The 27,097-nt window shown below is 39.3% G+C and overlaps 1 protein-coding gene across 1 annotated transcript in view; it reads right to left on the reverse strand.

Annotated features, from left to right (window-relative positions):
- ADCYAP1R1 (ADCYAP receptor type I) overlaps positions 1-27,097 on the reverse strand; it is a 148,374-nt gene that overhangs the window by 49,888 nt on the left and 71,389 nt on the right. The window contains exon 4 of the mRNA XM_058817877.1: positions 7,774-7,881. Within this exon, the coding sequence (XP_058673860.1) occupies positions 7,774-7,881 (108 nt within the window). The remainder of the gene's footprint in view (positions 1-7,773; positions 7,882-27,097) is intronic.

The following is a 27,097-nucleotide window of genomic DNA, read 5'->3' on the forward strand; positions in this document are numbered from 1 at the left end:
AGAGAAAAACAAGCAGGGTGGGACTGCAGGGCTAAAGCTGCAATGGGACAATGAACTGCAAGGTGCAAATGGAGCAGAACTGATCCCAGGGAGAGACCCCGGCAGCGCTCGTGCATTTTGGGGCCATTTTGGTTCATCTTGGGTGCAGCCCTGGCTGGGCTCTGGTGCTGCCCACGGTGGAGCCATGGAGGAGATCCTTTGAATAAATCCCTGCTTTATTCTTTAGCTCTGTCCGGCCTCTGCTCCAGGTCAGGCTGCACAAGGCATTACTGGGATAGTGGAAGGTGTCCCTGCCCATGGGAAGGAGTAGGAACTGCATGATCTTTAAGGTCATTTGCAACAGAAACCATTCTGTGATTCCATAATTGGTTGATTAATCCAGGGTAATCTGCTTGGGCTTTACAGTTTAATTAGCAGAATCTGTGGGAAGTAGCAGGCAGGCAAGGTCACAGAGTAATGGCCCTACAGGTGCACACACCTTTCTCTGTGTTAAGTGCTTCCCACAACAATTTCCAGGGGTTTGGGTCTCTCCAGCCTCATGACCCATGGCCAGTACTTTAAACTACAGATGAAAAGTCATTTATACAAGAGCAGGAGATGACAGAACATGGGATAATGCCTTCGAACTGACAGAAGGCAGGGTTAATGGGATATTAGGAAGACATTCTGTCCTGTGAGGGTGCTGAGGCCCTGGCACAGGGTGCCCAGAGAAGCTGTGGCTGCCCCTGGATCCCTGGAAGTGTCCAAGGCCAGGGTGGATGGGGCTTGGAGCATTCTGGGATAGTGAAAAGTGTCCCTGCCATGGCAGAGGGTGGAACTGAGAAGGAACTTCTAAGGGATTTATGGTCCCTTCCTATCCAAACCACTCTGAGATCCTATTATTCTGTCATTTACTGCAGATCTCCATTTGCCTTGACAAAGGGATTTGTGAACAGAATGCTCCCACAGAGAATGCTCACAAAAGGAAGTGGTGCTCGTTTTATTTAGAAAACAAGAAAACTGAGGCAGAGGATAATCAAGGGTAAGATTGGGAAGCCTTTTTCATATTTGTGTGTTTGAATAAGAGCTGGTGCCTAAGGACATCTGGGTAACTGATCCTGTGGGGCAAACTCATTCCATCCAGTTTATCTACCTGAAGATAAATTCACCTGGATTTTAAGTCTTCTCCCATAAGGGGCAGAAACACTGGAATTTCCAGGGGATGGTTTGGTTTAGATTTCTGTCCTACTTTGAGAGGAAAAAGTTTCAGCAAATTCTTTGTTACCCAGAGGTTTGTGCAAGACATTGCAGTAAAGGCAGGGACAGACTGATACATAATTTATTTCTTCCTATATCCCAGTTTACCTTCAGGACAAAAGGACAAGGTCCAGAAATCATGGGAGAATTCCAGTGAGGTCCCACATGGAGAACAGAAAGGCCAGAGCACACAGGGCTGGCTGGGCAGGATTATGCACAGATATGATCAATAACATTTAAGGGAAATCATGGCTTTATTCTTTTCTTCCTCTTTCCTGTTAAAGGATGTGAAACTAGAAGTGGACTGAGGTCACCATAGCAACTAAGCATCATCTAAACATTATGTGAGTCCTTCCTTTGAGTCTGGCTGTCACAGGAGCATCCATCAGAGTGCAGGATCAATGCAATTACTATTGAAGGGTCTCCTAGCTCTGAAGAGGGCAGGGATCATATGTGAGAGAAAAACAATTTTTTTTTTTCAAACAAGTACCATGAAATAATTTGAAACATTGCCCAAAAGAGATTGTCAGTTCTGGAATAACTCCTAGAGAAGAAAGCAAATTAAATGCCTTGCTCAAAGGTAAGCATGAATGGGTGCCCACCACACCTAAAATTCTGCAATCACCTGGAACTCTTTTCCCAGTCATTTGGGTTAAAAGGACAAAGATGAACAGAGCAAAGATAATTCGGAAAGGTTGAAGGATCTGCTCATGTTGCCCCTACAGTGATAATTCAATCTATCACCCTTTGCAGTCCAAGTGATCTCCAAACCACTCAGCAGCTCTCAGCATCTTCCACCCTTGCATTCTTCCCAAAGATGCAGGATTTTTTTTTTTCCACCAAGGCCAAATTAACTCTCAGATCAAAGATCTTGAGCTGTGTTGCAGCTTTCCCCTGACCACTGCAGGATGTACCCCTGCAGAGGACCAGGGACTTGATCTTCAGCTGAGATATAAACAAGCTGCTCTTGTTTATACTGCACGTTTGAGTACCAGAGACACAGAGCCTTATGTCCCCATAATTTGGTGGGAAAGGCCATAAAATGTATTTTTTTTTCTGCTAGAAAACATCTGAGAGGCTCAGCTACTTGAATAGAATTGCAGATCCAGTTACTATTCTTCGATGACAGCATTTTCCTCCCATTTTCTCTGCATTGCAGATGGACTTCATGATGCTGTGACCATGGAGGCTTAATTATAGCTTGTCCTCCTCTCTTTGGAAAAGCTGGAGTAATCCCATGGCTTTACTGCCTGTGCAAAACCCATGGAAGAAAACCAGCTGGAAATGAGTTGTTATCTATAAAGTGCCATTATATATAATTTTTTAAAAATTTTTTAATGGTTTATATATGAAATGGTATATATAAAATACATAATATATATATTATAATATATATAATTATATATTTTAATATTTTAATATATATAATTTTTATATAATATATATAATTTATATATATATAAATATATATAATTATATATATAAAATATATATAATCATCAAGTTCATTTGCACTGAACTTGATGATGATTTCTGTGTAGGATCTTTTATAAAATTAAGGATGAAACAAAGGTTTCAGAGTCCTGGTTGCTTCAATAAATAAATATAAATAAGCTCCAATGGTTCATTATCATTCCCATGATGAGAATGCTGGGATGGATCATCATGTTTTCCAAAGGAAACTTGGTTACAGGGCTTTCTTTCCCTCAGTTTCCAAGAAGGATGTTGGAATACTCATCCAGGCAAAATATCCTTTAAGAGAAATCTGGACCTTTGCATTGATCTTTTGCCTTTTTGACAGGCTAATGCAATTTCCAATTTCCCTCTGTTGCAATGCTGACCTTAATTTCAGCAGTAGCAACAAAACCCTGCATCTTTTACCTCAGGAGAAAATAAGCACATAATCTTCCAGGGATATTCAGGTTTTTAGGAGGCCCCTGATCCTTATCAGTCACTTTTTGTTCCTGTCTAAACAAAAAACTATCAATACATGACCCAAACTAATAGAAACTGTAATTTGCAAATATTTCCAACAGCTTTCACTTTGGGAAGTCGGTGACTTTTATTGTCTTTTCACCCAGTTTGGGGGTTTTGTACCATTTTTCCATGTCAGCTTTTAAAGCACTTTACCAGGACTGTCTCCCCAGAAAGGACACAAAAGGATTTGGAGAATAGAGCATCACTTCCCTTCTCATTAACTCTTCTCTTGTCATCCTATTCTAATTGATCAGGGATAAATCTAAACTCAGGCACAGACTGCTTCCCAAATCCAATTAACCCCGTGTTCATTAATCCCACTGTCCACCCTTGGCATCCCTACTGCAGCACTTATGAGGCCTGGGTTTCTTACACAATCAATTAATCAATTAATTAGTTCAACAAAGTACTTGAGTGTTTCCCTGTGTTTTAAATGGGATCAGTGACAGACTGTTTCCAATTTCTTGGCATAACAGAGCTCATTGCCTGAGCACTGATTGTGTTCAACCCAGAGAAGCAACAAGGCAAAGAGTTTGGTTCTGAAGTGTGAGCAGAGGATTTAATTCCCTCTTAAACTCTCTAATACCTGATTACATTCTTTATGCTACTGGATTTTAATTAGGAAACCTGAATCCTGGTGTCAACATAGGATAGGTTTTATGGCTTTGGTAAAAATTAGGAGAATTTTCTCTGTTGTACACAGTGAACCATGTTTTGTGGTAAATGTAGCAGGGAGTGTTCTCAACTGAGCATCACTTAAACTACCTGAATTGCTGGAAGATTCAGCAAGAGCTGCTCATATTTATTATTTGGATTTGTGAATGAAAGCATTTTCCAAATGTGGCGCATATGGCAACGCTCAGAAACTGTCAATTATCCTTTGTATTATTCCTTACTGCAAATCAAAGGACTGAAAATGTGCTCATTTCTGATCTGGTGATTGAGATCCATTTGGGCGTGCTTATACATTCCAGAATATTTTAGCTGTACAGTGCCAAGCAGAAAAAAACAAAGATTTTGCTTCTGTAGATTTCCATTGCCAGGCAATATCACCTCTCTCTGGAGAGAAAAATAAGGTAATAAAATACAAAAAAAAACCCACCAAAAAAAACACACACAAAAAAACCCCAAAACAAAAAAAAAAAAAAACAAAAAAAAAAACCAAACAAACAAACAAACAAAAAAAAAAAAACAACAAAAAAAACCAAAAAACCCCACCAAAAAACCAAAACCAAACACAAAAAAAACAAACAAAGATGAGAAAATTCTCCAGCTGGGAATGCAGATCACTGTGCTAGGGCCATCTCTAGGTTTTGCTGTGTCCTACTGAAAGGTTAACATCACAGAAAATATGTTTTTCTTCTTTTTTACCTCTTCAAATATGCCTTAGAATGCTTTAAATATGTCCTGGTTTGGAGTGGGTGATTGGAAAGGCACTGGAGAAATAGTAACATACAACAGAGAGGTCATGGAAGTGACAGCTCCTGGTAGAACTAATGATTGATTGATATCAATCACAGAAATCCATGTGGAAGATGGCAAAAAAATAATTTTTAGGAACTATCTAGAAGGAAAGGCACTGTAATCCCTAATTTACAAGATGAGAAAAGACTTAGGAGTTAATAAACTTTTGTCCATTGGAGGAGAGGAATCTCCAGTGGAGAGATTTTGAGAATGATATTTTTTGTTCACAGCTTGCATCTGAAAGGAATGAAAAATTCTTTCTGATTTTGGAGGATTGGAGAGGTGAAATGAAATTTTAGAAGGAAGGGTCGCCAAGCACACAGAATTTCACTTTGAACTTTCTGCAGGATGTTGACAGCAGCTCAAAAATTACTCTTTGGTTTAATTGCAGTGAAGGTTAAAGCAGAGCAGATTAAAACCAGCAACAGCTGCTATTTTTAGCTAAATACACAGCTAATTTTTCCAAAAAGCATCCCTCCAGATGACAGCTTAGTTAGTTAAATTTTCTTTTGTAGTCTCTTTCATTTTTTTTCCCTATTTTAGTCCATATGGAAATCAGACATGCAAGTAAAGGCAGTCAGATTCCTATATGAAATTCAGAAAACAAGCAGTGACTTTCTCACCCCCAGACAAGCATTTGAGGGGGGTCAGAGAAAACATCTTCTACAAGAGCCCATTGGTTTCTATTTAATGAACCAGAAATCCATGTGATCACTTCATAAATTCACAGATAAATTTAAATATCCAAAGCCAGGTGAGACATTTCCAACCCACTATTTAAGATCAGCGCACCCCATGATTGCCCTGGGATTATGTTGTACCTTCAGCTGCTTCAGAGCACAAACTTTTTAAAAGTATAATTTAAAGTTTTTTTTGCATTTGTAAAAATTATCTATGGCCATATAAAAATGTTGCTGTACTAGGAATGATTTTGCTGTTAATAAATATTAGTGTCCATGCCCAGCCTAGCTCCATAAACAGAGCAGCAGCCAGAGGACACTATAACAACCCCTAAAATGTGATTATCCATGTCTTAGAAACATTAGGTTCTGTAATAACCCATTATTTATGGAACCATCATGAAATGTGGCTTTTTTCATTAAACCCTCATTGAACAAATACACTTGGCTAATGAAAATTAGCAGCAATAATGGCAGAGCTGATGCTGATTCACCCAGGAGAGTGAATGGGATGTTGATAATTCCACCTTGCGGTCAGCAGTGCAATCCCAGCCACATCTGCTGAGATTTCAGGTTAAATGTTTATTTGTTTATCTAATGAATGATGAATTTTGGGTGTGTGAACAGATGCCCAAAATTCCCTCAAACCCAGCCCTACACGAGGTAACAGCTGCCACTTTTATTGGGGATCCCATGAGGAGATAAAGAAATGGGACATATGTTTCCATTAGATGGAAAATTCTTCCCTTAGGGTCGTACTGTCACCCCGCCACAGGCCAAATGGGAAGTACAGTGTGTGAGGAGATCTGTAAATCCTGGGAAAAATATTTAAAAATGTTATTTCAGCCCTTTAATTTACATAGATGAAATAAATAGAGCGATAAATAAATAACAGAGCTTATATATATAAACTTACATTATAAGTTTATATAACATATATATTATATAATATATATATAATATACATTATATAATATATAATAGAATAGAATATATATAATATATAATTGCATATAATATACATAATATATAATATTATGTATATAATTATATATTATATATATTCTATAAGTTAATAAATACATATTATATTAGGTATTATATACATTATATATTATTAGATATTACATAATGTATATAATATCTAACATTTATTTATTTATTTGCTTGTCTAAAGGCTCTATATTTTTTATTGAAAGAAATTATATTTTAATGCAAACAATTAGTATTGTTTTTATTTAAACAATTTTATGTAAATAAATTAAATATTTATTTAAATAAATAGAAGCCATGAATATAAAAAATACAATAAAAATCTTGATTTTATTTAAATCTATAATATTTTGGTTAAAGTAAGTATAAAATAAATATAATAAAAAAATCTAATTTTCTTATTGAAAGAATTTAATTCAAATTTAAAAAAATATTTCTATTTAAAAGTATTTTTCCATTAACAGGTAACCATTTACTTAAGACCTGGAACAGGTCAAATTGAGTTGATCTTATTTCTAAAGTGGGTCATTGGTTAGGTGACATTGGTGATGCCTGTGCCTGCACGTGCTGGAATGGATGTGTTGAAAGTGAGGATTTCAAAATTCCTGGAGCTGTGTATGACACACTGTCTCCTAAAAATGGTGCTCTGTCTGTAAGCAGATTTTGGATTCAAGGCTCTAAATGAATAATTAATTGATAAAATAAATTTTGGTAAAAAGGATCCACAGTGATGAACTTGTTCCTCAAAGGACAGTGCTAATTAAGGGATCTGCCGTGGGTGCTGGGAGCAAATGTTCCAATCTGTGTTGATTACCAGCACAGGGACAGAAGGATGCTTATGTCTATGTTTATAATGATGTTTATATCTATGTTTATGTTTACTTTTAATGAGACATAAACAAAAATCATCACACACAAAAAAGTGACGGAACTTCTGCCTCTCTGCAGAAACCTTTCATTGCCAACATGGGAATTAAACCCATTTCATTTGGGTTGAACCCCAACATGGAGATCCTCACTGCTCATCTCAAGCCTATGTTCTCCTTCAGCACAAGCAGAACCTGCTCTACATTTTAATTATTTCCTAAAATTGATTCCAACTGTGTTCCCCAAGACCCAAACACAGATTTAGGTCCCCACTGAATTCAGTGAGACCCAAGGGCAGAATATTCCCCTTAGCAGCTCAAATTTGTGATATTTTCATGTTGTGCAATCTGTGAAGACTTTTTGTTCACACCTTCCCTCCCACCCTGTGCACACTCATGTATCTACACACAAATATCCTGATTTTCTGTGATTTATTTATAGCTGGAGCCCAGCTGGGGAGGTTTTTGATGTCTGAGGATCTAAGTGAGGTTTTACACTCGTGCTGGCCATGAGGCTTTACCAGGCAGAGGTGAAGAAGAACGAGAAAATACTTTACCATCTTCAGAGATGATAAATCTGAAGAGTGCAGGACACTTGACAAAGACAATTTCTCCCACACTTGCAGGTTTCCAGCATGTGATATTGTCCCACATTCCTGGGCAACCTGGGGAAGAGAAGGAGGGATAAATTAAAATATGTTCGTGGTGGAAATCCATCCCTTTCCTCACACTGTTGCTGAGCTTTGTGGTTGGTTCTCCCTTCTAAAAGTAAAAATATTCTTGTTTAGAATAACAAACAGTGTAAATTTCCCTGGGATTTTTTTTTTATTTATAGAAATAGCAGAAAATCTTTAGTGGCATCACACAGTAATGGGCAGGCTTTACTCTCCCAGAAGATGACATTCCTTAGTCCCAATTTCACTCCAACATGCCAGAAACAACTTTTCCCTTGAGTATGAAGCCTGCTGCCATTTAGGTATCATCTTTCAGAAGTGCTGGGTTAATTAAAAAAGACAAAACCCAAAAACTTTATGGATCATATCTTTGATTAAATGCCATGAATTTCTGTTGGCTTCGATCCTTGTGAAGGTTTGGGAACTCACTCATTTTGGAATTTGTCTGAAAACTGAAAAGCAGTTTCTGCTTCATCCTGCAGCCATTTCTGTGGATATGTGAGACAAACTCAGTCTAGTAATTTTCTTAAAAAAATGTCCTTCCTCACCAAAGAACTGTCCTAACATCATTCATTATTTTTACTGCCTCCTTTGCTCTAGAGAATACAAACTCACAATGTCAAAACAGGATATTTTTGACCTCTTATGATTTCTTGCATAAGCTAAAAATAGATGCAGGTCTTTAATAACAATTCAAAGATGATGCCTCAGGTAACAAACTTTGAAGCAAAGGTCTGAGTGGTAAAAAAATCCCAATTTCCTGCTACATGAATGCAGGAAGAGGAGGTGATGGGACTATGGGTGGGAGCTGTCATCTCTTGGGATATAAGAAAAATTAATTTAAAATTTACTGTAAATACAGTAAAGGAACCCAGCTCCTGGTTCTTTCTCGTCTTTGTGCCAGAGGTGTGAAAAATTTGCTTTCAAGAATAAATCTTCCTGTAATTCTGCAAACACCATTTTTACCAGCTCACAAACCTAGAAGACTTATCTAGTGTACATAAAAACTCAGAGAAACATCTCAAATTTCCTACTAATATTAAAATGAATGAATCTCAAATAAAAATCATCTTTTACCTCAGCAGTAAAAGCAAGAAGAACCAAACCTAAACATTTCCACTGCTTCTTTGCATTTGGTGTTGAGATTGAGCAAATAATCCTATCAACTGAAAAAGAGCCTCCAGCTCCATGATTTTCTACGAGGTTTTCTGTCAAAATTCTCTCCCTTTGACTGCGTGCCAAGGGAAATAAAACCTTGAGGAAAAGCAGATAATACTTCCAAGTATTTCTGCCTGGCACGGGTCCAGTGTAACGAGATGTGGGTGATGAGCTCGTCAAAGCTGTGTGGGCTCCCCCAGCTCTGGTGATTCAGCAGCTCCCCATCAGGGATGTTCTCAGCACTGGATTTGGTGTCTTTTTCTTTTTCCCCATCAGCTTCAGTGGTAGCAAATCCACTCCTATTTTTTTTTTTTTTTTAATTTTTTCCAGTCCTATGTTTTATTTTTCTCACAAAAATAGAAGGCTGAGAGTACCACGTGTGGTGAGTAGAGCAGACCTGAGTAAGTTGGTGGTCTAAAAAATTAGGTCAGTATCAAACAACGTTGTTGTGATGTTCAACATCTTAATAAGAAGACCCACCAAAATATAAAATTGTGGCAAAAATGCTCATTAAATCATCACAGGAGCTGGAAAAAAAATAAAGGAATCCTTTACATTTGCTCCTCTACCTCTCTGTCCCCACTCCTATCCCAGATTGTTTCATTTGCCAGATGAGGATCTCTCCCCATGAGTGCTATAATTCAGTAGAATATTTCTAAAATTCTCAGAACCTGGGATTTGAAAGGTTTGGACTCTCTCAGCCCATGGTGGGGACATTGGGGTGTCCTGTGCAAGAATTTTGACTCAGTGATCCTTGTGGGTTCCTTCCAGCTCAGGATATTCTGATTGTATAATGTTGTGATACTGTTTATGTACTAAGGATGGTAATCACGACCACATTGAGTGCTGTTAGATTTTATCATCTTTGATAGCTCGTGTGTGTCCATGCAGCAGGAAATGCATTTTCCACGTAAATCTGAGGATATGCAGCGACAGGTTTATGGCTCACTGAAGTGTGGCACTATGTACAAAAGGAAATTATGTGTGAACATTCACGTTAATGAGACATTTGCTTACAAGGGATGCTGGAGATAATCAGTGGTTAATGAGATCTTTGGAGAAACACCTGTTGGTCTTGCTTGAATTAACTGTGTTGAATAGGAATAGGAAAACTTTCTCATTTCTTATTATTATTTCAACATAGATATCTTCCAATATTATCCAGCAATGGATAATGCAAACCAGAGAAATGCAAGAATATCCTCAGGCTGCAGAATAGGAACATCCAGAGTATAAATATCCCATGGCAGTGTGGATGAAATTCAGTTGTAGCAGGTGGCTGATTTTTTGTGGCAATTCCATGCAGAGATTAAAACCAGCCCCATTTAAAAAGAAATTACAAGCTCATTGTGTTAGAAAACACTGATGTGCTGACATTGGGAGAGAGGGGAGAGAGAAGCAGCAAGTCAAGAAATTTACCCTAAAATAGGGGAGAGATGGAGGTTGCAAAGGATTCCCCATCAATAAGAACATTGTCCAATCCTGCTTGAAAACTTGAAACAAATAATTTAAAAGAGCAAAGAAAAGGATGACAACAAAAAATAAATAAAAATTAAATGGAACAAAGGGCAGCGTGCACAATCTCCCTGCATTTGTAAACCATGCTGCAGCCAGCAATTCCTGCTGCGTGAAATCTGCCCACGGAAATCAAAGTGACTTGAGTGTGAAACTGCCCAGCAGGGCCCCCTCTGGCACTGATGGGGTCTCCCCACTGCCCAGTGACGTAGGGATGCCCAAAAAGGCTTGGAAAGAGGTGGCTCACACACTCCAACTGAAGCTGGATAAATTTGCCTAGTTTTTAGCATCTTAGGAAATCAGTAATAACAAGGAATAGTTTTAAGGAATAGGATTTCACATGGGAGGGGATGAAAAAAGAATTGCAGGTAGAGGTCCTGGAATCAAAAGAATCACAGATTTAGAGATGCATTAAGGCTGGAAAAGCCCTCTCAGAACATGAAACCAGCACTGCCAATTCCACCACGAAACCCTGTCCCCAAGTGCCACATCCACATGTTTTTAAAACACTTTCAGGGATGGTGATTCCACCACTTCCCTGTTCAGCCTGTTCCAATGCTGGACCACCTTTCCAGTGAAGAAATTTTCCCCAATATCCAATCTAATCCTCCCCTGGCACAAGCTAAGGCTGTCTCCAGAAAGCCTTCTCTATCAAAATTATTATTTTGACATTTTTTCTTATCTCCAGCACCCCTTTTTCAAAAATGGGGGGGCTGCACAAAGGAGTAATAGCGCAATGGGCAGTGGAATTTATGGATTCATACATAGACAGGAGGATTCATAATAGACAAGAATTTGCATAAAATTTGTTCCCCTTGGCAAATCAAGAAAAAAATGTAATTACATAAATGTTAGACTTCTGTATTTTTCATGTAGGGAAATAAAGGCCTGAGATGAAAATCCAACCTTTTGGCTTACAGCATTCAGTTTGATTTTCAGTTCCTCTCCTCATTTATTGGTTTAAAATATCACCTTCAAGGTCGTATTACCTTCAGGAGAGTAATATCAAAGGAAAGGTAATGTAACAAAGCAGCATATTAAACTGAATTATGTGGTGCACAATAACTTCTAAAGGGCACACTACATATAAAGCCTTGCAGAGAGAGGGGAATATGAGATAGGAGCTCTCTGTTCCTTCATAAATCTGGGTAAATACCAAAATAAATAAGGGCTTGAGCGTGGCCTGGGTATGGGGATATGATTTCCAAAAGTAATTGACATTTCTAAGTGCAGGTGTCATTGAGGAGCCTCTGTCACAGAAATGTTGCTCCTGGGGGTGTTTGGAGTTGGGCACCAACCCTGGAGCTCTTTGAGACCCAGCACTGAGCACTCCCAGCCCAGAGAGACAAAAGCAGGGTGGGCAGCAGGACAAGGGAGGGGATTCTGCAGCTCTGCTCTGCTCTGTGAGATCCCACCTCCAGCACAGAAAGATGTGGAGCTGCTGGAGTGAACCCAGAGCAGGCCACAGAGACACTCCAGGGCTGGAGGTGCTCACCTGGAGAGGAGAAGCTGCAGGCAGAGCTCAGAGCCCCTGCCAGGGCCTAAAGGGGCTCCAGGAGAGCTGGAGAGGGACTGGGGACAAGGATGGAGGGACAGGACACAGGGAATGGCTCCCACTGCCAGAGGTCAGGGATGGATAAGGTGTTAGACATTCTTTACTGTGGGACCCTGGAAGATGTTCCCAGAGAAGCTGTGGCTGGATCCCTGGAAGTGTCCAAGGCCAGGCTGGATGGGGCTTGGAACAGCCTGGGACAGTGGAAGGTGTCCCTGCCCATGGCAGGGGGTGGGATAAGATGAACTTTAAGTTCCCTTCCAACCCAAACCATTCTGGGGTTCTCGGATTCTTTAGTTTCATTTGAAAGTCTAGACCACAACAGAGCAGAAATGTAACATCAACTGGAATTTCAGAAAAAAATATAAGAAAGAGAAAGTTTTTTTTTCCCTTCCCAGTTCTGCTCCTGATAAATTTTGGAATTATGAGAACCAAGTCTGTTCTTTCATCTGGCCGTTATTACACCAGGAAGTATTTTTTCTATCCAGGTAATGCTGTTTCTGACCAGAGAAGCACCTTGTGCTCTCTAACCTGGTATTCATTCACCTCATCAGCATAAAAGCTTTATGTGTTCCTCTAAGGGAAGTTCTGCATTTCTTTTACAGTGCACAAAGTAAAAACAAAACAACCAGACAACTGTGGAGGGCACTGATAGAAAGTTTCTAATTATCACAGAACCACAGAATCATGGGATGGCTTGGATTGGGAGGGACCTTCAAGATCATCTCATTCCATCCCTGCCAGGGACACCTTCCACTGTCCCAGTAATGCCTTGTGCAGGCTGACCTAGAGCAGAGGCTGGACAGAGCTAAAGAATAAAGCAGGGATTTATTCAAAGGATCTCCTCCATGGATGCACCTTGGGCAGCACCAGAGCCCAGCCAGGGCTGCACCCAAGATGAACCAAAATGGCCCCAAAATGCACGAGCGCTGCCGGGGTCTCTCCCTGGGATCAGTTCTGCTCCATTTGCACCTTGCAGTTCATTGTCCCATTGCAGCTTTAGCCCAGGCAGTCCCACCCTGCTTGTTTTTCTCTCTCCAGCCCACGGTGTTTGTGCTCCTGGGCTGAGATTTGGCTCATTTGTCCTTGGTGCCCAGCTGGAGCAGGAATTGTTTTGTCTCCCTGCTCTGTGCACAGAGCTCCCCATGCCCTGATGTGAAGCCCAGACCCACACACTAAAGCAGCACAGAATCTGAAAATATAAAAGCCAAAACCTGAGGCATCACTCCAAGCCCCGTCCAACCTGGCCTTGAACACTTCCAGAGATGGACACCCACCACTTCTCTGGGCAACCTGTTCTAAAATAAATTTTTATTAGAAAAGGCAATAAGAGAAAGCCTAATTTTAAGTTCAAACCAACTGAAATCAGGGGAATTCCAATGGTATAGTCCAAGTTTCTCTGCCAGAGTAGTATGTGAAGAACAATAAACTTTGATCCAACTCACCAGCACTTGACCCACCTCAATATTTTCCATCAGCTGTCCTTAGTATAAAGTTACTCAGAACTGTATTATGATTATTTAGAATCCATTCTTTATGTCATGAGACTTATAAACCAGCAAAGCAATTTCTACTGGTGCAGCATTATCAGTAAAGTGACTTGTTTTATGGGATGACATTCTCAGAGATCCAAGTGCAGCACTGTTTGCAGAGAACTTTTAAAATATCACCTCAATTAATAAAAGAGAACATTAGAAAAGATTACTTGAGATATTTCACTTCTAATGCACTGTGTTAGTAATAGATTATATTGAAACTAAATGGGAAAACACTTAAAACACTGAGGCTTTTGATTGGAATACTGGATTTTATAGCACATTATTTTCATAAAATTAATATTATTGATAAATATTATTTTCTATTTTAAAATACACTGATTTATATTTTTTAAAATATAAAATTAAAAACTATAATTTTATATTTAAAAATACTATTATAAAATACTACTTTGATAAATTCAACATATATTTTAATTATAAACACACATTTATTGTACATTAATATCCTAATTATATTATAAATATTTATATTATTATTTATCAATTCATTTATATATTATAAATATTGTGAAATGTTTTACAAAATATATCATACTTGATATATGAAATATGGTGTGTTTTATAACTTTTTTATGTTTTTGTTGTATTTTGTATGTTGTATTTTATAACTTGAAGATTTTATACATGGCAAAGATCAGCTTTTAAATGACAGGAGCTGTGATTTACAATCAGAGAAGTGTGAATTCTTTTTCTGTTTCTAAAGCTGTTTAGTTCTTTTCAGTCACAGGATATTTATTCCTAAGGTCACACTTATTGCTCCTCTTGTATTGATACCTGCCAAGAAAACCTCATCCAAGAAAATCTCCAGAATCTTTTAAGTGCTTCCAGCCAACTGGCCTTAGGTGAGCCTTGAAGAGTTTTAAAGGAGAACTTCAGTTTGGCAAAATCTCTGGAACATTTCTTTGTCTAATTAGGCAGCAGAGTAAAAAGCCAATAAGCTGTGAAATCAAGCAGAGTTGTTGTTTTTCTTAAACCTGCTTTAAATATAATAAAAAGGATTGGCTGGTCCTCTCTGAGAAAGTCCCCGCTTGACTGTTTGGGAGGCAGGGAGACTCTGTGAAATTACTGAAAAAAATCAGGAGGTTTTTTTCTTTTCCCATCACTGCTGGAGGACAGGAGGACACTTTCAGGCTGCCAGAAGCCGAGGCAGTGCCAGGCTCAGCAGCTGCAGAAAATCCATCCTTGCTCAGGACATGGCATGTGGGAGAGCACGGGGAGCTGCTGGACCACCCGGTCCCCTCCTGGTTCTCAGCTTATTTTCTGCCCCTGCCAAGGCTGGGATTGAAGGCACTTGAGATGATATTTCACATTCAGGCTTAAATATTCATTACTTTTTATCTATATATTTTATCTATATTACAAGTTGTGAGTTAACAGAATTCACAGAATTCCCAGAATGACCAGGTTGGGAGAGACCTTCAAGACCATCGAGTCCAACCCAGCCCCAACAGCTCAACCAAACCCTGGCACCCAGTGCCACATCCAGGCTTTGTTAAACACACCCAGGGATGGGGACTGCACCACCTCCCCGGGCAGCCATTCCAGAACTTTATCACTCTTTCTGTAAAAAACATTTTCCTGCTATCCAACCTGTATTTCCCTTGGTGCAGCTTGAGCTCTACAGCATTCTACTAACAAGCTAAAAATGATTCACTATCTTTCTATATGAGGTCTTTTAAGGCTAAACTATCCAATTCAGAAATGACACCTAAATTATTTTCACTTTTAACCCAATAACCAATCACTCAAAGTCCTCAATTGGAACTTTTCTGTGCAATCACACAAAACCACCCAAACCCATGGAGAAGAAGGTGAAGAAGAAGGACCAACCTCCACTCCAAAACCTCCATCCTGCTTTATATCCATTACTGTATTCTAAACCCTTAAACTCTGAGTTTCCCACCCTGTGATATCACACACTTCTATCCAAACTCCACACCCACAATCCCAGTTCTGTCATTCCATTCTGGAAGCTTCTCCATGGCCTCAGGTCAAATGCAGTGCTCTCTTGAGGATCTGTGCCATTCAACACAGAAAGTCTGAAATTCTCAGCAGCCAGGGTTCCAACAGCTCTCCTCCCTTATTTTTGGGGAGAGCCAGAACATCATCATTCTCCCCCAGCACCAGTTCTGACTCACTTCCCTCCCTTCTAAGGGGAAGGAGACAGCATCCTGCGCTTTTCCAGCTCAGTCTTTCATTAATTCTCCAGCCTGAGACAGATGGGGAGAGGGAGCAGCTCCATACATCACACTGCCACAAATTTTAATCCTTACATGGCTCAGAGTAATTTCTGGGAAAAGCATCATAAAAAGCCCTGCCTGAAGGTTGCACAGTCAAGGCAGAGTTTGAGGAGGAAATGGGTTAATAATCATAAAAAAGTGTTGCTCTTCCACAAAAACCTCATCTTTCCTTGGTCACATCCTATGGCCACAACCTGGCCATAAAAAGGGATTGAGCAAGGACAGCAGGGTGGAGCACTGTCAGCTATTAATTAATAGTTTAATTAATATTATCTAAGCATGCAACTGGTTGTGGTGTTGAAGTAGCTGGATAGGAATAAATACGTACCTATAAAATATTACACATATTTATTATATTTTTCCCACAAGTATTAATGTGCCTCACAGTGAACCCGGCTTTCAGCTAAGGCTAAAAAGGTAAAAAATCTTCCCAACCTGGAGAGCTGAACAGTCCATTGACAGTTTTGCCACCCTTGGAGTGATGTTTGGCCCCTTATGAGATTTATGGGCCTCTGAAGAAGACATCTGGAAAGATCTCTGGGATAAACAGTTGCCATGGAGACAGAGAAAGTAGAAATTCTTTCAGACTGTCTTTTTGGTAATTTGGAGTCTGCATTCCTTTGAAAATGGAGACAGGATTTAATGGCATGGAGGGAGATGAGGAGAAAATTGAACAGCAGGTCTCTTGAGCCTTGAGCCTTTATTATTCACAATAATAAATTCACAGCTCCAAATCTTTTCTGTCTCAAAAGAAAAGAATGATAACATCTTTCTTTGATTTGTTCATTTCTAACTAATCCCACAACAGCACTGGAGTGGGACTAAAATGGGACACAAACCTTGAACAGTCTCTGAGTCTGAGTCTTAAAAAAATCCCAACACAGGGGAGCAGGTTTTTCAATGGGAATTATTCAGGCAAAGCCTGTGGTTAATAATTGCCCAGTCAATAACATTTGTCAGGAATTTTGACTTGTTTCTAAAAGGATAAACAGACCAAAGAAAACAGGCAAGCAATAAACAACTGAAAAGAGCAACTGACCTCAAGTCTATATGACTGATAATTTCAGAAATTAAATTAAATTGTGGTACAATTTAAGATCCCTCAAAAGGAATTAACAAATTATTACTTTTTTTGTTTCAGGGTAGCTCTGGGTGCTAAAAAGATTTTCTGCACTTTTTTAAAGCTGGAAAACAAAACCAAACAAACCACAACAAATGGTGACACTGAAATCTAAATGGCTCTCCAAAGCCAGCATTGTAAAATCAAGCTGCCCCTTCATATTCTGACTCCTGCTCCCCATCTTCTTGCTTTTCTGGTGTTTATAAATAGAATTTTCTCAGTGGAAAATGTAGAAGATAACTTCTAACTGATTTTGGGCCAAATCCACTCCTGATGTCAGCAGAGTGACGCCACTGGGGACACCCCTGAGAGAAATTCGTTCCTTGTTTACTCCTTCAAGCCCTCAGAGGATGAGAAACAACTGAATTAAAGAACTTAATTTCTTCCAGCGTGCAAATTCCATAATCTGTCCTGGAAATTGTTCTAGTGGTGAGTCAAACAACTCCTCGTTAGAGCTCGTGGGACCTCATGGTCTAGTGGAGGAAACAAAGGAAATAAATCCATTATCAACAGCCAGTCCAGGCCCTGTTAAGGGGATGTGCTGCATTTCATACTCCTGAGCAGGAACAAATTTTAACACCGAGTTTAACAAAGCCTCTCTCCTCTTCCATATTGGACTTCTCTGAGTGCCCACAACGTATTCAGAGAGTGAAAAAAAAAAAATAACACTGCAAATTCAGTGTGATACAGCCTCATTGGAAACGGTATGAACAGCATAGAAGATTGTCGCAGACATCTTTTCATTAAAAATCCTTCCTTAGGATTTTTCCTTCTGAGGAGCTGAGAGGCCCCAGGAACAAAATGTGAACAATGATTATCTGCTGCTGTGGGATGCAACAGGTGCATCTGGGATTGGTCTCGTATGGATGTTTGCAATTAACGGCCAATCACAGCAGAGCTGGCTCCCTCTCTGTCCAAGCCACAGACGTTTTGTTATTCATTCTTTTCTATTCTTAGCCAGCCTTCTGATGAGATGTCGCAGACATTTCTCCACAGAAATCCTTTCTTTCGGATTTCTGTGTCTTCGGGAGGCCAGAGGGCTCCGAAGACAAGGTAAACAATTATTATCAGCTGCTGGGGAATGCAACAGGGGCACCTATTTTGATTGGTGATTGGTTCATGTTTTATGTTTATAATTAAGGGCCAATCACCAGTGCAAGCCAGGGGACTGAGTCCTTGGCCACAGCTTTATTGTGGATTCTTTTCTATCTCTTCTTAGCTAGCCTAGCTGCTCTGCAAACCTCTCTCTATATTCTATTAGTATAACTATAATGTATTATATCATATATTAATAAATCAGCCTTCTGATTCAAGAAACAAGATTCACCGTCTCTCTCTCACCAGCTGCGCCCACTCAGGCGCAGTAATAATGAGAACTTTTTCTTCTATTCTTTTAGTATAGTTTTAACGTAATATATGTCATAAAATAATAAATCAGCCTTCTGGAATGTGGAGTCAACATCCTCGTCTCTTACCTCATCTGAAAACTCCTGTGAACACGGTCACAGAAGATGTCAGAGGTATTTCTGATATTTAGGTACAGGGAACACATTAGGGGGAAAATGCCCCGAAAAACAAAAGAAGACCCAAAGTTACAGTTGTGTTAATGCAAAACCTGAATAAATAGAGACAAGATGATTCCTCTTTGCTTGTCTTTGGACCAGAAGGAGTGTGATGGGTCTGGCTTTCTATGTCTAAAGGCTGGCAGGATACAGGAAGAAATGGGAAGTGGCTGCCAAGAGGACTTGACAATTTATGGTGAATTTACAGGAGCAGTAACACCAAAAACATACAGAGATATCGACCAAATCTTCAACAGTGCTGGGTTAGTCACTAACTCCATAAAAGGAACTCACTATCTCCATTGAAGGAAGAAGTATTTTGGAAAGAATGTGGATTTTAACAGTATTTGTGAAAAAAAAAAGTCTGCACATCCTCAATTTTGTACAGCTTACTCCTGTAAATAAATAAAGAGTTGATTCCAAAAGAGCTCATAAGTTTCTCCATGTCTAAAACTGCTATAATTCAGGGATTAATTGGTTCAGAAAATTTAGAGATGGGTTAAAACAGAAATATGAAAATTAGGTAAGTATATTATTGTTTCTTTTCTCCCTCCTCCTATTAGAAAGAGTTAAAGACAGGTAGGAAGGAAATTGTTCTCTATTCTTTCTCACAAATATGTGTGGGCAGGTAATTACCCTGCCATATGAAGTAATAAATAACTATGAAAATTTGCATACATCTGATCAACATTTTTTAATTGGAATATGGAATCATTATGGAAAAATGGAAAATAATTCTCAAGGGACCTGGGGAGTTCACAGAGATCCTTCCTTGCACCCAGGCCAAAAAAAACCCCATAACTGAATTATCTAAAAAGAATCTGGGGAGTTCTCATTGTCTGTGACATTTTTATTAGCTGGACTAAGCATGAAAAAAAAAAGTATGACAGGGTACAATTCTGTGTGCTTAAGTTGCAAAGACCCAGAAACTTCTCCACGTTTCAATCACTTGGGAATTTTTGACTTGCAGGGATGGCAATAACTTCAGCGTCATATATAAAGGCAAGAATAAATTTCTTCCTGATATTCTATGAATCTGATTCTGTGTTATTTAGCAGATTTACAATTAAATCCTGATGTAAACTTCAGTTAAATATAAGTTTTTATAGCTGTAGGTGTGTATTTATGCAGGTATAGAGTATGGGTTTATATTTATATCTATCTTCAGATAGATTACTCTGTCCACAGTCTATTTTACACACAGGTGGAAGAAAAATTAGAAAGCACACAAAAGCCACTCAGTTTATAACCCAAGTGAGAAATCTCATCCATGTGAGCATGAATGCTCATCTGCTGTAGCCACACCACTGGAAAATCTCTTTATCAGTTCTCAATCCAGTGGAATAATGGGAAACAAATCAGCAATTCTGATCTGTCCTGCATGAAGATAATTATGAAATGGTCTTGCTGACTGGGAGCACTCTGTTTAATTTTGTTCAGGATTATTCAGTTGTGATAACACTGGTTCTGCTGTGGGCAATTTGCAGGTTAGCAGAGAAGGGGTGGAATTCCATTAGTCACTATTTTTTATGCCCAAAAACCTGGAACAGACTCAAGTCCTTTCCTGTCTGGGATTGAGGCACACTCTTAAAATACGCCCAACAACCCTTCAGAGCATTTTATTAATTGTTTGTGTTCATTATTCCAATTTGGCTTCACTCTTGCCATATGGCTTGGGCATACTCATTACACACTCCAATAATTGCTTTTTCTCCTCTAAAGCATTTCCTTGTGCATTGACTTCTGTGTCCAGTGATTTTTTCCTGGTCACCCAGTGATGGATCCTCCCAGCCTTGCCTCTTGTTCGGGTTGTGATTTGCACTTGTGTTGTTTCACTCTTGCTCCCTTCGATTTGTTTTGCTGCAAAAGGACACAAACCAATCGATTCCAGCAGCTGTGGGAGCAGGAAATGTATGGCTTGATTACCAAAAGTGCAAGCTGCCATGGAAGCCTGAAATGGCTTTTAGGATAATCAGGAAGGCAAGGAAAAGGATCAATAACGAAAGCATCTGCAGGTGCCTGTCCTCAACACTCAACTCTTGAAGGGTGAAAATGACGTTGTTCAACTGATGTCCAACTATTTGTGTAGGGTTCCCATTTGGTTTACCAAAAAAAAACAACCAAAAAAAACCTCAAAACAAACAAATAAACAAACAAAACCAAAACAACCCAACCAACAGCGTCAACAACAAAAACTAAAAAAAAGCCAAGCAAAAAAAACCCATAGAAAACCAAATGAAGCCAACCAAAACCCAATAAACCAAAACAACGCCCTCAAAATAACAAAACCTAAAAACCCCAAACAACCAAACAAAAAACCCCAAACAACTCAACAACCATAACACAACCAGAAAAACAAAATAATCTCTAAGAACACTGAAAATAAGAGGAATTCCAGGACTGGGAAGTGCAGTAGGCAGCTCAGCTCTCTGAGATTATGGATACATCTTCAGCTTGCTTATTAAGGCACCTTAATTTAAGATTTTTAATATGCAAACTGGATGCAAATCTCTGTATCTATCAACTCTACAAGGAGTCTTGGGAGACTCACCAGCTAATTTAGCCAATAATTTAGATGTCTAGCATTCAGTGATGCAATTTTTCCCCAAGGGGGGCATTTTTCCCCTAAATACAGAGCCCAGCACAGGTCTCTTCACTGAAACACACACCAAAAAAAAAATGTTTGTTGGATTCAGTAGGAGCTGAGATGGGATTGAAAGCAGGAGAATTCCACCTGTTGTTGCTGACAGCAGAACCCTTCCACTGCCAGCTGGGGATTGACTGCTCTCATTTTGTTAAAAAATGTGTTTACTTAAGGAATCATCAAAATTTTAAAGGTGTGACTTGTCAAAAGATCTTTTTAAAAAACAAGCTGATCATAGCTATAAATATTTTATTAGCTGGGAAGTGAGGCTTTTTGGGTATTTACACATGGCTTGAGGCTCAAAAATATTCAAGCTAAAACTAAAAATGCCTCTAAACTCCATGTTTACAATGTTGTGCAAGAGACAGGTAATTGCTTTCATTCATCTGTAAATAATTTATAAGACATGATACATTCATTGAGCTGTCAAAATTGTGAGCCTTCATGGCAAATGGGAGCAAAATTCACAAAGGGAAAAAAGGAGGAGAGAACATTTATTTTAACAGATTAATTTGAAGTCTTGTTGGCAAGTTTTCTAATTTCTATTCCTTTCCAACTATTTTGCAGGAATAATGGTTATACCGGGGAGAAAATGGACTTCAACATTCAACATTCCTGTTGATAGGAAATGAAGGGAAATCACGTGACACATCAATAGGGCAGAAAGTCTTCTATCTTATTTCTGAAGTATCTTAAATTAATATATTTTCTTAAAATAATTAAAAAACATAGGCTGGTCAAATCAAATTTTTTCCTCTTTTTTTTTTTTTTTAATTTTTGTTTTTTCATAGGAGAGCCTACACATCCACTTTAGACAAATATTCTGCTTTCAGCCAGCTAAAGTGAGATTAATTTCACCTTTAAACCCAAGAATGACATTGCTGAAGAATTCCTGCACCACAGAATAACTTGTTTCTGTGGTGGAATACATATTAGAAAATGAAATCTCAAGCTGGGAAGCAGAACAGCACAGGCCAGGTTAATTTTTTTTCTTGCACAGAATGCAAAATTCTCCTCTTTTGAAGGAAATATTGATACATATTAAGGTTTATGACCCCCAAAACAAAATAAGAGTTCTTTTTTCCCTTATTTCTCTTACAAAGGACAGGAAAAATCACACGACAGAGTTTTCCCTTTGTGCTTCCCTGTTCCCTCCTTTTCTTCTGAGGAATTTGGGGAAGGAATTGCACATTTTTCATTCCCTGCCTTTTCTCGAGGAACAAATTACCAGGTCCACTCTGAGCCAGCAGTGCTGGATAGCAGCTCATGGGCAAACCAAGGATCTCCCTTCCCCACCCTCATCCTCCTCTGCACAAAAACTACAAAAAAATGCAACGAAGACTGGACCTGCAGTCCCTCCTCCCTTGTTCTTTCACTGGTGGAAAAGGCCAAGAACTTTGTGAAAAAAAAAAAAATAAATAAAGCTTATTAAGAGCTCAGGGAGTTGAAATTTACTGAACAATTTGGATTGGAAAGAACCTTAAGGACCATTTAACTCCAAATCCCCTGCCATGGGCACAGAATATGTGAATGTGACTTTGTGCAGCTGCTTTTGAGGGTAAATAGGGCTGAAATATCTCATTTTTGCCAGGCTGAGATAAGTACATACAAAGATTTTCCTCCCACTTAGCAGACAGAGCAGTTAAAAACTTGTTACAGCACTGTAACTTGCTCGTCCATCTGAAGATGATTTAACTTACTGGGCTTCAGTTTTATTTTGCTGAGGAAAAATCAATATGCAAAGCCTGTCAGGAGCCCAAATTATTACACTTACTCAGCTGCATGTATTATTGAGTAGGCAGTTCCCTGTAATGAAGTTCTTGGCTTAAGTTTGTGAGGTATATTAAGAAGTAGTGGATGTAGCACAGAAGAAGCTGCAACAAGAAATGAAATTGTACAGTCGGGCAGTTTTAAGCACTGGCCACCTCTGTGAGAATGTCAGTGTGGGGTGAAATCTTGTAAGAAAAAAAAAAAAAACATTTCATGGTAAGAACAGGCTAAGAAGATTCTCTTGAGTCTTTGGTCTAACAATATTTCATTCACAGCTAGAATTTTCCAAGTGATCCTACAGTACAGGCAGAAAGAGAAGGAAGTGATTTTAAATAAAAAGTCAGAAACACAAGTGCTGGTGAAGAGGTGATTCTTAAGTGGGCACAGAAAAATCTTCCAATCAAAGTTATCAAAAGAAAGCCTCGAAATTATCAACGGAACGCCATGGGAATTTCTTCCAGCCCATTTTTACTCCCATCCATTTGCTGTGCTCCCAGCAGTGGTCTAAGTACAGACACCCATTTCCATGAACAGAGGAAGCAGCACCTGGCAAATGTGCTTTCCAAAGTGGCATTTAATGGACCATTGCCAACCTCTGCATTTGAATGACCCTTGATGTTTTTGTGGGGGTAGATTGATGCCTCAAGTTGTCACAGACATCTTTTATGAAAAATTCTTTCCTTGGGATTTTTCCTCCTGAGAAGCTGGGAGGCCTCAGGAACAAAATGTAAATATTGATTATTTGCTGCTGTGGAATGCAACAGGTGCATCTGGGATTGGTCTCATGTTGGATGTTTCTAATTAATGGTCAATCACAGCCCAGCTGGCTCAGACAAAGAGCCGAGCCACAAACCTTTGTTATCATTCTTTGCCATTCTATTCTTAGCCAGCCTTCTGAGGAAATCCTTTCTTCTATTCTTTTAGTATAGTTTTAATGTAATATTTATCATAAAATAATAAATCAGCCTTCTGAAATGAGGAGTCAGATCCTCATCTCTTCCCTCATCCTTGGACCCCTGTGAACACTGTCACATCAAGTTTCAGCTTTTGCATTTTCCAGATTCTGTACTGCCTTAGGGTGTGACTCTGAACTTCACATAAAGTGTTAGCAAGTTCTCCTCACAGTTCAGTCACACAAAACACTCCTTTTCCAGCCCCAGAACCAAGGACACCATTGCAGCTTCAGGCACAAAAAGTACAAACAACAGCAAATTGAGGAGAGCAGTCTGGGAGGGTGGGACTGCATAACCTGGAGCTGTAACTGGACAATTAACCCCAATATGGAAATGGAACAAAACTTATAAAAGTGTGAAAACTCATGACTCAGAGTCCATCTTGGGTCCATCTTGGGTCCATCTTAGATAGAGCCACAGCCAGGCTCTTGTGCTGCCCGAAGAGTATCCTTTGAAAGCCTTTTAATAAATCCCTACTTTATTCCTTTAACTCTGTCCAGCCTCTGTTCCAGGTCAGCCTCTTCAGGCATCAGATATGAACAGGCAGCTCTGGAGAACATTGTCCTCCCTGGAAAGCAGATGTTCAAAATGCACCCCATGAGCCACTCCCCCAAAAAGCAGCTTTTGTCCTTGGACTGGGGAGGCAGCTTTGGGGCAACAGCCAAGCTGGAAACACCTAAGGCGCAGAAACTTCAATTTCTGTGAGGAAAATCACAGAATGCCAGAATATCCTGAGTTAGAAGGGATTATGGGGTCCAGCTGCTGGCCCTGCAAACCAGAGTCACACACTGAGTCTCTGCTGCAGTGACTCTGCCCCTGCCTGTGCTCCTGCCCAGCACAAGGTCAGAGGAGCTGAGATCCTGATTGTCATCACCAGAAACAGGGAACATCATCACAAATGATCAGCCCTTGCAGGGCACAGTGGGAACGGGCAGATGTTACAGATTTACCATCACATCAGGGGGATAAATGTGCCCTTAACACAGCCCAGAGCCCTAATTTCTAATTTCAGTCCTGATTTCAGCCTGTATTGGTAGATCCTGTTATACTCACTGGCCATATTTAATGAATTAATTAGCTGCAGAAGCCCACAGCTGAAGAATTAAGGAAAGGATCAAAATCTGTATTTTGTCTATATTAATGTGTATATCAGCATCTTTGACATCCTTCTAGGTTTTTATAAACTCAAGCAGGGATCATAAATTTTTGCTGTTCAGTCCTTTACTGCCTGCTTATTGTCCTCTCCTTGCCTTTGGGTAATTTGACTAAAACAACCAAATTTCCTGGATGTGCTGTGCAGTAATCCTGTGTTTTCTCTGTTACAAACAACAGGTGCTCAGAATTATTCACTTTAGGAATATATTTCTTTTCTTTGTGTCTACAATTAGTGCATTTTTTCATAGCTTGGTTTACATCCTCCAGAAAAAATAAAAACCAAAACAAAACAATTTTTTTTTTTTAATTTTCTTAGAAAACATGACAGCTTCTCTGTCTTTTCACTGAGATCAGAGAATCATGGATTGGTTGGGGTTGGAAGAAACCTTGAAAGATCATCTAGTCCAAATCTGCTGCAATAATCACAGACAACTTTAACACATCTTCAGTGTCTCACCTTCCACTCTAGTCCCTGAAATAAATATATTTACTGAAGCTTTGAAGGTAATTCCAGGGTTAAAATGAAGATGTCTCTGGGCAATGCTCTGCACTTTGAAGTCCTCTATTTTCCATCACTGGTTATTCAGGGCGCCTGAGTGACTGACTTAGACTGGACATGAGGTTTTTAGGAAGCTCTCTCAGGTATTTCGACTCTGAGGATTTAATTTCTTTTAACAAAGGTAAGGTTTTACTGCAAACTTAGATTTTTTAGTTTCCAGTCTGGAGAGACACAAATCTTCTCAAGGCCTCATGTCAGAATGTCTGGATATCCTAGGGAAAACAGGGATTTTTGTTTTATGTGCACCTGCATCTCATCCTAAAAGTCTTTATATCAATTCTCTATTTCTCTCCCTTCAGGAGCTTATTGGACACTAGAAAGCAATTTACAGACAAAGTCCAGAGTCCATCCAGGGTTCCTCTGAAATGCACTCATTGCCAGAGAGGTGAAACCCAAAGTCCATCGGCGCTGTCTGGCTCCATGTCTCATCCCTGGAAATAAAGATCCTAGAAACCAAACTGTGCCATTGCCTCCAGCCAGGATGGAGCCCTCTCTCTCTCTCACTGCTGTGTTTTCTCAGGGACACAAACAATCTGAAGCAGCAATAGAGCCTGGCTACATCAGAGAACCCAGCAGCCAGCCACAGAACGAGCCATGGGAACAGGAACACAAGAGATTTTCCCTGAATTCCCTTTGAAAAGAAGATCCAGCTGTCTGTCACCTGACTCACTCATTTTTACCTTTCAGTAAGGCAGAAAAATTATCAAAGAAGGGCCTCAAAATCAGGCCTGCTCTGTTAGATCAGTGGCTGGCCTTGTCAAGCTGGCACTTTGCAATTTCCCATGTGAAAACAATCCTGGTTTGAACAGTTTGTTAATACAACAATCTATTTCTGGGTGCAAAACACCTTACACCTACATAGACATTAAATCTATGCCATGAGAATCAGTGAAGAAATTATGAAGAAATTATTAAATCAGTAAACAATTATGAAGAATATGTAAACAATTTAAGAATAGAGAGATTTGATGGATGAAAAAAATTCCTTTTACTAACCAAGAGTAATTGGCAAGAAAGCTACTAACCAATTGTAGTTTGTAAAACTGTATAAAAAAGGAGAACATGCAGCAATAAAAAAAGCCTTTGACACATTGCTCAGTGTGCCTTTTCTGTCCATCTCTACAACAACATTTACAGAAGCACAACACATTTGCAGGACCTTCAGGAAAACACAATTTCCATGCAAGGAAACACTTTTTTTCCAGCACTATGGAAGAGTGCAGGAGCTGCCTGACGGGATGAAGCAGTGGTTTAAAAGGTGTTGACAATCACAGATCACTTACCAATTATCACTCACTTATAATTCACTTATCAATTATCACTCACTTATAATTCACTTATCAATTATCACTCACTTATAATTCAGATAACTCCTTAACAGTTTTCTGGGATTTTTTTTTTAGCTGTGGTACTACAGACA

This window comes from Ammospiza caudacuta, chromosome 1, assembly GCF_027887145.1.
Source record: "Ammospiza caudacuta isolate bAmmCau1 chromosome 1, bAmmCau1.pri, whole genome shotgun sequence".
Classification (NCBI taxonomy): Eukaryota; Metazoa; Chordata; class Aves; order Passeriformes; family Passerellidae; genus Ammospiza; species Ammospiza caudacuta.